The 11,398-nt window shown below is 44.4% G+C and overlaps 1 protein-coding gene across 1 annotated transcript in view; it reads right to left on the bottom strand.

The window, feature by feature from the left end:
* The window catches only part of Alkbh5 (alkB homolog 5, RNA demethylase), a 23,608-nt gene that overhangs the window by 12,120 nt on the left and 90 nt on the right, over positions 1–11,398 (bottom strand). Inside the window, exons 2-3 of the mRNA XM_010637528.3 lie at positions 10,774–11,395; positions 1,205–1,285 (exon numbers count right to left, since the gene is read on the bottom strand). Coding sequence (XP_010635830.1) covers positions 1,205–1,285; positions 10,774–11,395 — 703 coding nt within the window. The remainder of the gene's footprint in view (positions 1–1,204; positions 1,286–10,773; positions 11,396–11,398) is intronic.

Here is an 11,398-nt window from a genome sequence, read left to right as displayed (position 1 = left end):
TAAAAAAAAAAAAAAAAAAAAAAAAAAAAAATGAAGGCAACTTTTACACATTCAGTTTAAGTATTGTCCCCTACCTTAATGGGGCTAGAATGCAAGGCTCACACATGCTAGGCAAACACTCTACCGCTAAGCTACAGACCCAGCCCTTACATACTGGTGTTGCTCTGCTATGAGACTGGGCAATCACTAATTCTCTGGGACTCCATTCAATAGGAAGGCTGGTCTTCCTTTGACCCATTATCTGTATGGCCAGAGCTAACAGATTTCAGTCTGCTCAACAAAGAAATGCTAGAGGGCCTGGCATGATGGTTCATGCCTGTAATCCCAGCACTTGGAGGCAGGAGGATCACTTCGAGTTTGAGGCTAGCCTGAGCTATATAGTGAGTTTGGGGCCAGCCTGAACTACAAATCAAGACCTTGTCTCAGAAAACCAAAAACCAAACCAAACCAAAATAAAACAAAACAACAAAGAAATGCTGGAGAAATCTGGCTTATTGATGTGAGTCAATGTATCTCGGAATCTCCAGCAGAAAGGGAGACAGTCATAGCCAAAAGTCAGGGAAACACTGCATCCTAACCTCCTAGCCTCATTTCCTCTCCTTGCTCCCTGCTCCTCCCCAGAAGTGAAAACCCTGGCATTTTTAAAGCAGGCTGTTAAGGCATAGTCTAAAAATAATCACTAAGTGCACATGAGATAAATCAGAACAAGAAGGTGAGGAAAAGAGGTTGAGATGGGGTTTGGAAAAGTGGTTCCCAAATCTTGTCTCAAGATCATGCCCACAACTATCAGGAACATGTGTTTTTGTTCAGTCCTAAATTCCATAGCTAATAAGCCAAAAAAAACCAATAACAACAAAAAAAAAACAAATAATTTTATTTTCTGATGAAAAAACAAAATAGCTTTATCTCACAGGATGCAAATAAAAAGAGAACTTATAGCCTTCTGCTCTCCCACATTTTACCCTGCCATACCAGACTAGTAAAAAAGAAAGAGTTTGGTTTTATTTTTTTGAGATGAGGTCTGCTATGTAGCCCAGTATGGTCTGAACTCCTGGGACTCCTCCTGCCTCAGCCTCCAGAGTGCTAAGATTATAAGCATGGGCTGCCATACCTGGCCAGAGGAGTGAGTTTTAAGGGACCTAGATCTACATCTTCAGACAGACCTATAACCAAGGAATAAGGTACTAGATATCAGGGTACTTACTTCCTGAGGATGATGACTGCTCGGCGCTCTTTGATGTCCTGAGGCCGTATGCAGTGAGTGATTTCGTCAGCAGCATATCCACTGGAAAGAAACACAGCACATTATCACCATGAAGACTGGACAACCAAAGTTCTTAGGGGACAAGTAATGGGCCAGGTCTTATGGTTGTCCTCTGTTATGCACATGGTTCAAGAATCTTAATGGAAGGAAAATACCATGTTAAACTCTAGGAAGCTTCTGCCCACAAACCACTCAAAGAAAACTGACACAATACAAAGGAGACTCGGTGGTCTCGTAAGGCAGAGGCCAAAGCAGGACTCACTCTGCATCTCTGCATAGTCCAGGAATCCTTCTTTTAAAGAATCCTTAGGGGGCCAGTGATTTGGCTCAAGTGGTTCTGCCGCCTGCCTCGCAAGCGTAAGGGCCTGACTTTGATCCCCAGTCCAAAAAAAAAGAATCCTTAGGGCTAAGTTTAGAGTCCAGCAGAGGACTTACCTCACACATACTGTATAACATCCTGGGTTAAATCCTCAGTACAGCAATAAACAAATAGTGAGCCCTCAAGAGGGTGCAGTGTTAGAGGATCTGGAGGCAACTCCAGGGACTTGGAGGAAACCTTGGTGAGACAGACACTTCCTCCATTCCTCCCCATCCTTCAGCACACAGAGGAAACCAAAGCAGCCAATGAAAGTACCAAGTCAGCAGGGAAAACTAGAGGCTGGAGATGAAGCTCAGTGGTACCACGCCTGCCTGGTAAGCGCAAGGTCCTGAGTTCAGTTCCCTGTGTGTGTGTGTGTGTGTGTGTGTGTGTGTGTGTGTGTGTCTGTGGTTTATCTACTTGGATAGAGGCAAAAGCCTCCTCTAGGGAGGTCCAAAATTCTGAAGACAGCTGTGTTTTGAACACTTTAAGAATTTCTATTACACTCAAATTTTTATTTTCAACAAGTGACATGGCTTTAAAAACTTCTCACAGGCCAATGAATGTGAGTAAATGATTGTCCTCTTCTTAGCTAGTGCCTTTCTAATTTGCAACTACGGAAACAAGTCCTGAGCCCCTCACATACTCTACTCTCCCTGGGAGCATGGCACCCAAGAGACATCTCCACCCCAAGTTCCTTCACTGAGTCAGCAGATTTATACAGCCAGAAATTCACCCAGCTACAGGCCAGAAGAGCCTACTTTCTCAGCTTCCCCATTTGCTCGGGATTCCTGGCTGCCCCTGGGCCACAAACCTTTCTCTTCTGACTCCTGATTAGCTCCTTTTCAAGGGTAGCTCTACAGACACATACTTAAGTATCAGAAACACCACAGGTCTGGCTGGGAAAAACTCCTTCAAAGTGGCTAGACTGGCTCATTTGTGGGCAAGAACTGGATACAAGAGCCAGTGAGAAATAAAAAGCCAAGCTGCCACCTATACTCCCAGCTACTTGGGAAGTTGAAGCAGGGAAATCAAAAGATCCAGGCTCACAAAATTTTATTTTATTTATTTGGTTTTTTTGGTGCCAGGGATTAAACTCAGGTCCTTGCATTTGCAAGGCAGGCAGCAGAACCACTGAGCTAAATCTCCGGCCCAAGGCTCACAAAATTTTAAAAGGGCTGGAGATACAATTTAGTGGTGGAGTGCTTGCCTAGCATGTGTGATGTCATGTTCAGTCCCCAGTACAAGAGAGATATAGGGGAGTGGGGGTGGCAGGGTAGTGAAGTGGGTTACAACAAGGGAGGAAAATAGAGTCAGATGTGATAATATACATCTTGTAATCTCAGCACTTGGGATGCTGAGGCAGGAGGATCAAGAGTTCAAGGCCAGCCTGGACTACAGACCAACTTCAAGCATGACTGGACTATTAGCAAGACACTGTCTCCAGGGCTGGGGATTTACCTCAATGGCCCCACACCTGCCTCACAAGCGCAGGGTCCTGAGTTCAATCCCTAGTACCAGGGGGGGAAAAAAAAAGACACTCTCTCCAAAAAACCCAAACCCAAACCAAGCACAAAGCTCAAAACCAAAACAAAGAAAAAAAGAATCAGGATCCGCCCCTAGAAGGAAACACTTTTGACTTGGAAATCTGACTTGAAGCCATGCTAGTGATAGAACAAATCTTTATTTTATAGATTTCCTCTGCCCCTAGCTGCTCCTAGGTCAGGATTCTTCAGAGTTTTCTCTTCAAACACCAGCCCCATATCCACAGTCAAATCAATTTAGAGAATACTGATTGAAGAGTTTCAAAAAAGCATCACTGTAGATCTGAGAATGTTAAAGGAGCTAAGAATTGCTATAGCAAAAGAACCTGCTAACTTGCTGGGCGTAGTGGTGCATGTCTGGAATCCCAGTACTCAGGAGGCTGAGGCAGGAGGATCGCTGTGAGTTCAAGACCAGCTTGGGCTACATAGTGAGTTCTAGGTCAGTCTGAACTACACAGTGAGACCCTGTCTCAAAAAAAAAACAAAAACAAAACAACAACAAAAAACTTATCAAAGAACTCTGTCAAATAACACCTATTAATATTTATGTTGGAGGTCAGGGATTTAGCTCAGTGGCACCGCGCCTGCCTTGCTAGCTCAAGGTCCTGAGTACAAGCCCTGGTATCAAAAAGGGGGGTGTGTGCTGGGGATTTGGCTCACTGGTTCCACCAGCTGCCTCACAAGTACAAGGGCCCGAGTTCAATCCCCGGAACCAAACCCCACCCCAAAAGAAAATTTATGTCAACTCACAATGAGAAGTATTACATAGGAATTAGGAAGTTGAAGAGACTTGTGTTCATACCAAATCTTTGTCACCTACTTTTGCAACCTTAGATATGTCACATGCTAAAGCTTATCCTCAGTTTACCTGTAGTAAGCAGAACAGTAGGTACTTGGGTGTTCATTTTGTTATTATGCTCTATACCTTTGGATTCATTTATTACCAGGATTTTAAAAAGTTCCCTTCCAAGTAGAATCACATAATCAGAGTTATAGGACTATGGTTAAACAATCCTGGAAAAGTACAGTGAGAGGCCTATTTACTAGGTTGTTTTGGATAGTGCAGTGTGCCTGGTGCCACACTACCACTACACAGACAGAGGGTCCCAGACCATCCCAGGGCAAGCCAGTACCTTATATTCAGCACCTGCCAAGGAGACATGATCTAAAACCTCCTGCAGGGATTTCCCAATAGTAGAGGCCTCCAGAACCCCTTTTTTTAGGACTAAAATCTCCAAGTCTCAATCCACATTCTTACATTCCATACTGCTGAAAGAAGGCCTGGGTTGCAAGACAGTCCCATGAATTGTATACTCAGAGGGCTTCCCAAAAGAGCTAAGTTCAAAGGCACATTTCTAAAGCCTGAATCTGCAGTGCCAGCGACAGGCAATGTTCTCCCATGTTAGCAAGTTAACAAACAGTTTTACTTGGCAAAAGCCATGACCAAGGGCCATGAATTCGCATTTCCAACAAGGAACCACTTCTCTTTATGTAGTTCTGGAGCAAATCCAGATGTTTGTCAAAGTATGACTGCCCCCAAGCCCTAAATGGCTCTAGAACAAACAATAAGCCACACCAGGCACCTGCCCTGTGCTCAGCAGAACTACTGTAGCAGTAGGGATGCACAGGCCCATAGAAATAACCTTGGCACTAATTCTACCTGAAGGGCTCATTATCTTCCAGAACCTCCTAAGGTCTGGGAATTTAGTTCAGTGGCACCGCACCTGCCTCACAAACCAAGGTCTTGAGTTTGATCCCTGGAACCGAGCAAAACATCATCAACAACAACAACAAAAACAGAACTTCCTAGCAGCCCAATGAGTGTATTAGGCTCCTCCAGAAGTGGGAACTCAAAATTCTGATCAACAGAAGCCCTCTTGGCCAAATTTCAGCAGAAAGTGCCCAGCACTGATTCACAGATTGTTATTTACTGCTAAGGAACTCAGCTACTACAAGAAACTGAAAGTCCTAGTATGCCAGCTTGAAACTTAATATACCCTGGGTCCAGCCCTACCCCCGGCATGAAGAAAGTTCCAGCATGTCCTGCTCTTTTGTTTTCACAGGGAAATGAGAGGAGGAAAATACTTCATGCAGTCCAGTCTGCCTGCTCCCTGGCTGAGCTGTACCCTCAGCAGCACCCATTAGAATGAAGAGAAGCAGAGCCTAGTTTTTCACCCACTATTCCCATACCTCAGAGTGACTCTTCAGGGTGTTGACACATCTATCTCCTTTTCTGGGAAGCTTTCTCAGGGTCCCCCAGACTGAATTTCTCCTACAATTTTCAATGATAACCTCCCAGGGAGTCTTTACTATTACATTTGACCCGTGGAAATTGCGTCTTCCCTATAAAACAAAGCAAAGGTCTTAAATCTGCACAGTGAACAAAAAATAAAATGTACATTACAACTGAAATAGTCTACTTTGGAGCCACAGTTTCTACATGTGCAAAAAGATATCAGCCAAGCTCTTCCTCAGAGAATCACAGGCTGAAAAAAGATTGTATAAGGGACAGTGTAAGGTTATATATCTGGAGATGGTCTTGGAGATTAAGTTGTTAAGGTACATTTCCAAGATGTTCACCATTTCTTATCTACTCTATGTCCTTAGTCCAAAACAGCACCAACAGAGGGCCCAGCCAAAATCACCACCTGGTAAGAGCCTCTCTCACTATAGGACTGAGAAGCTTACGCATTTGGGAGGCAGCGAGCAGACCATGTAGACACAGGGACAGGTCTGAGCTCAGGCTCAAGTTATTTACCAAGCCCAATCTCCAAGAAAACACACAGCTTAACTTTATGAGAAGTTCTGGGGCTTTCTAAATGCAGAAGGTCAACCTGCAGCATCCTTATTGTGCAAACATCAAAGTACAAACGATCTGAACACAAAAGGAAGTTCAGCTTCTGAGACATTTAGCTAAACTTCAAGCATTTAGTAGTGTGACAGATTCAATCTTCTGTAATGACTATAGCATCACTGACCTAATTTTGCAGAAGAAAACAGGCCCATAAAATAACTTGTCCAGAGTCAAATAGTTGAAGTGGAACTGCCACCAAGTTTGTCATTAAACTTTTAGATTTGTGGTAGTGATGATGGTGTTATGTGTTGGGTGGGGATGGAGATGGGATGAAGGGATAGAAGGATGGGTAATGAAATGAAAAAGGAAAATCCATCTGTGTTTCTTGGTAGCAAGATCTAACCTGTCCTGGAAGATTCAATGGCCTCACCAACACCTATATAGACACACCTATAACCACCAGCCCTACAGAAGAGGTCAACAGAAATAAACTTACGCTCTGAGAGCATATACTGTCATCTCAGTAATGACTATACACCAACTGTCCACCCTAAAATGGCCAGCCAGCCAACCTTTAATTTGTATGACCTACTTATTTGTTGCTTACTATTCCTGATTAAGGCTATCGCTTTTTCTCCTCTCCTGCCTTCTGCCTTCTCTCCTGGCATCAAGGTCAGCTATTCTGATGACCAAGAGCCCCACCTGAAAGTACATAGCCCTGACTTTAACCCATGGTTCCTCCCCCTCCCACGCAAACAGAAGATTCTACACAAGAGATGTGGCCCAGGACCTATCTGCCCTACTTTCCCACCTATTTTAAACAAGAAAGCTAAATTTTGCTTTCAACCAGCTGAACAAGATCAGCCCTTAACCCAAAACTGACAGGGGCCCACTCCATCCAAAACCAACTGTTCACTGGAAGAGTCAAAGGCTGAGCTCACCATTATGGATCCCACAGCTGATTCAGTCATTTCCTGACAGATGGTTGAGGCCTAGGTCTCTGGGTAGGTGGCTACTACAGACCATGCAGCAGTGATTAAAGAGGTAGCAGCAAGTAAGTAATTAGCTTGAAGTAATTATTCTAATTAATCCAATTAAAGTTTTTGTTTTCTTTTTTGATGTAGGGTCTTGCCAAGTAGCCCAGGCTAACCTTGAACCTTGTGGTAATCATCCTGCTTCAGCCTCCTGAGTAATGGGATTATAGCCATACACCACCACACCTACCTTGAAATTTGTTTTAATATGTTCCACTCACCCAACAGGGACAGGAGGTATGTAGAATGAAAGGGAGGTAAAAGATATTTCTCTAAAGAACAGCGTAAAAAGGCCCACTCAGGCTCAAGATGAAGGTCACAAAAAACTAACAGCTGGATTTGAAAAGGAGTGTAAAACACTTTCAGAAAGGTCTGTGAACCTTGTAAAACTTCAAACACTGTTAAATAGGTTTAGGTACTGCTATGTCAATGTTTGCCACACATCAACATCACAATGACCACTATTAAAATATAAAGTTATACTCCTGCCATGTTGCCTTGGACAATTATAGACACTATTTACCACCAACAACTGAAGTCTCAATCAGATGGCAACTGCTAGAGTCCAGCACTGGCCTGTATCAGTCCTCCCTTCTAATCCGAAGCTTTACTACTTATCACCTTTGAGCTGGGATCTCTACCAGGAAGTGAGAAAAAGCACCACCTCTCTTACCAGCTTACATTCAGGATTTGAGGAGGGGCACTAACAGGCAGATATTCATCCACCTGCATACCAAATAAGCTGAGTTAGCAGGTGCTAGAAGATTTAAATTAGCAGGCATGTCCCCAGACCCTATACCAGTGGCTCTCAACTGGGAATGACTGCCCTTTCAAATCTTGCCCCCAGGGATATCTGGCAAATGTCTATAGACATTTTTAGTTATCATAAAAAAGTGCTGTTAGAATTCAGCAGACAGAGGCCTGGGATGCTAAATTTTCTACAATGAATAAATAGCTAAAACAACAAAGAATTACCAAGGCCTTATATCAAATCAACAGCAACACTGTTGAAAAGGGCTGAACCAGAGCTTCTGGTCTAATAATGAACTCCATCTGCCTCCAAGCAGCACAGACTCCTTTCCTTTACCTATAGCTATGCTACTTGCTGCCGAAAACCTGTTGTATTCTCCTCCCCTCTCCTTTGCTTGGCTAATTCCTAGTTACCCTTCAAGCTCTAGCTTACTTCCTTCGCAAAACTTCTGATACTCCAGAGTGGATCAGACGTCCCTTCAGGGCCAAGGATTTAGCTCAGTGGTGCCACCGTCTGCCTCACAAGCGCAAAGTCCCAAGTTTGATCCCCACTGCAAAAAAAAAAAAAAGTCCCTTCAGAATGTTCCTGCAATTACTTCCTGGGCTGTGACTATCCACTGGGCCTGAGCTCTCAAACAGGTTTGAACTACAAACCTGTGTTTCAGGATCCACGAAATCTCTAGCCCCTTCCCCATCAAGACAGCAGGGACTCATTAAATGGTTGTATATAAGTATCCATTTAACTACACCGTGCCAGGCTCTATGTTAAGACACCAAATAGCCTGCCTCGCAAGCCACAAGGTCCTGAGTTCAATACCCAGTACCAAAAAAAAGAGACACCAAATCATTTTAATTCTAATAGGCTTTAGAAGTTAGCATCATCTGCATTCTACGCATAAGAAAGCAAGCTCTGTGAACTCCCACAAGATCCAAAGCAAATGAGAGGAGAGCTTGATTCAAAGCCTGGGGCAGCACTTTTCAGGACATGGCTGGGCCTCCTACACTAATTTTGCAGCCAAGTCTGAGTCCAAGAAGGGATGCAAGGAACTAGGAAAGCTTTAATACTTTACAATTTAAGGAAAAGATGAGGCGAATTTTCCTGATGATGCAATCCTGTTGCTGATCACTAACAGACTTGCATATTAAGAATTTGAAACTTCTGCGCTTCACTCCAGAGCTGTGCATGTGTTGGGGAAAGGAGTTTCAAAAGTCACAAAATGCCTTGAGATCTCCCACTAAGCACCAGATCACTGTAAGACCTCTTGAAAACAAACCTAAGGGCCTATGACTACACAGAAAATTAGTATTTCATTAAGAGACCAAGAGCCGGGGATTTAGCTCAATGGTGCCACTCCTGCTTCACAAGTGCAAGGTCCTGAGTTTCATTCCCAGTACCGCCAAAAAAAAAAAAAAAAATAGTTGCATTGTAAAGTCCTTTTAGTACTAAAAGCCTGTGAACAGAAAATCAAGACTCTCAACGTGCCTTACATAGCAAGCTTACTGGGAGGATCTGCCTAGGTAATCCTATATTAAAAGGTTCTACCAAAACATCCATCTGAAAACATACAGATGAGACACTTAAGGGTCCAAATGACAAGTAGGCATCATCTGACAGTCTTTTAGGAGCCAAAGTACTGCTTTGGCCAGTGACTTCTTAGACTATCCCATCAGAAGGCCCTGAACATCTCAAAGGTCTAGTGTGATCTGTAATCTGGAAGCAGCCACAGCTGTTCAACTCAAATGAAACAGATGACCTCCTCTCATGGTATCAAGAGGGCTCCTAGGACCTTGCTTCTCTTAACTGTAATGTATGGCACCAACCACACTGCAGAGGTTCAAATACTCACAACAAATCCTAGTGTGTCCAGATCCTGTACTTCGTGGTAGTCAACCACACTCACTGCTCTAAACAACTGTAGCTCAGACCTCCTAAGAGGTTTTGGGGCTTACTGAAGTACACTACTACCTTTACCTATTTCAGTGGTGGAGAGGGGTAGCTTCCAAATGTAAATTTTCACTTTATACAAACAAGTGTTCCAGCAGACAATCTTCCCTGGGGTCCAAGGCACTGAGCTAATTCTCAGTAGGATCTGAAGCCCCAAATAGGCTAAGAGCCTAAGATCTGGTGCTCACAGAACTACAAAGCCAAGGTCAAGAAACCAGCTGTAGTATTTTGGTTTTTTTTTATATACTACTTCTTTTCTTCTTCGTTTTCTGGTACTGGGGATCGAACTTGGGTCCTGGCAGTCACAAGGCAGGCGGCAGAACCAATGAGCTAAATCCCCAGCCCTGCAGCATTTTGTTTTATTCCATCTCAGTAAGAGGTAACATGTCTTACAAAGGACAGTTGGGCCTGTCTGTAACTAAGAGAAGAAAATTTTAAGAGTGTGCTTCATTTTCTTCTTGGCCCAACCATTAAACTGCTTGGAAGTCATTTCCCCTCCTAGAAGTACAGAACCTATATCAATTAAATATTCTCAAGGGCCTCTACCTGTACTTCTCTGCTAAGAAATCCGCAAACATTTTGTTAAAGAAATCAAGAACAGTACAGCAATAAACTTTTAGATAGTAAGTTCAATCCCCTTTTTTTTAAAGCACAGATTTTGAAATGGAGGCCCAAATCACAAATGAATTTGCTTAAAATCACAAAGGAAACGTAACATCTTAGACTTCTAGAGCTAGCCTTTTGGATCAATTCTTAGTTAAGCCTGTGATAATATCAAACCTGCCCTTCAGGTACAGAATTCCTTGTTTTCTTGTTATGTGTATTTTAAACACAGGCCCCTTCCCGTTCCCTAAAACCTACAGACTTGTCTTCACATACAGAACTCCACATCCTTATCCTGACTCGTTTTCTTGCTATATATACATTAAAAACAAGCCTCTTTTTCTGCCCCCTACAACCAAGAAACAGAAAGATGGGTCAGAACCAGAAAAGTACAGGTTCCTATTGGCTGCTGCCTCTTGGACCCCGGTGCATAGTTAAGGAAGCTGGGTGCAGGGCCGCCCCCTCCTCCCAGGTGGATTACCTGAGCACAGTCACACTCCCCCTGCGTACAGGCAAGGAAAGCACAGGTTCTGACACCCGGATAGGCTTGAACTGGAATTTGCAGCCGAAGCACAGAGCAGAATCGCTAAAGAAGGACACAGACACGATGGGGCGCTCGAATATGTGGATGGGGTCCACGTGAGACACGATGCAACCGCCTGGCTGGTAGTCGTTGATGACGGCGCTATTGACGAAGCCCTCGGGAATGACGCGGTGCTCTACCAGCTTCTGGATCACCAGCTGGTGCACCCACTCGGGGATCTCGTCCACGTCTCCCGGCGGGTAGAGGCGCTCCTGGCCAGGCCCGCGCTTCTGCAGCTGGGCACCATACGTGTAGCCCTCACCGAAGAAGTACTTGTTGCGCAGCGGGGCACGGTCCACCGTGTGCTCATTGTACAGGCCCTTCTCGGCACGGGACACCACCTCGTCAATGCGGGCCTCGATTTTGGCGCACTCGTCCTGGGTGAAGAGGCGTATCTGGCGGATGCCGCTCTTCACCTTACGCGCCTCCTCCTCCTTTTGAAGCTGTTGTTCCTCGTAATCGCTGCGCTCCGGGTCCGAGTCCTCCTGATACTTGCGCTTGGTCCCAGACACCGGGTAAGGTT

Source organism: Fukomys damarensis, unplaced genomic scaffold, assembly GCF_012274545.1.
Source record: "Fukomys damarensis isolate Sample0158 unplaced genomic scaffold, DMR_v1.0_HiC HiC_scaffold_23, whole genome shotgun sequence".
Lineage (NCBI taxonomy): Eukaryota > Metazoa > Chordata > Mammalia > Rodentia > Bathyergidae > Fukomys > Fukomys damarensis.
Note: the sequence above shows the minus strand (reverse complement) of the source record. Positions and strands in the feature narration are given on the sequence as shown.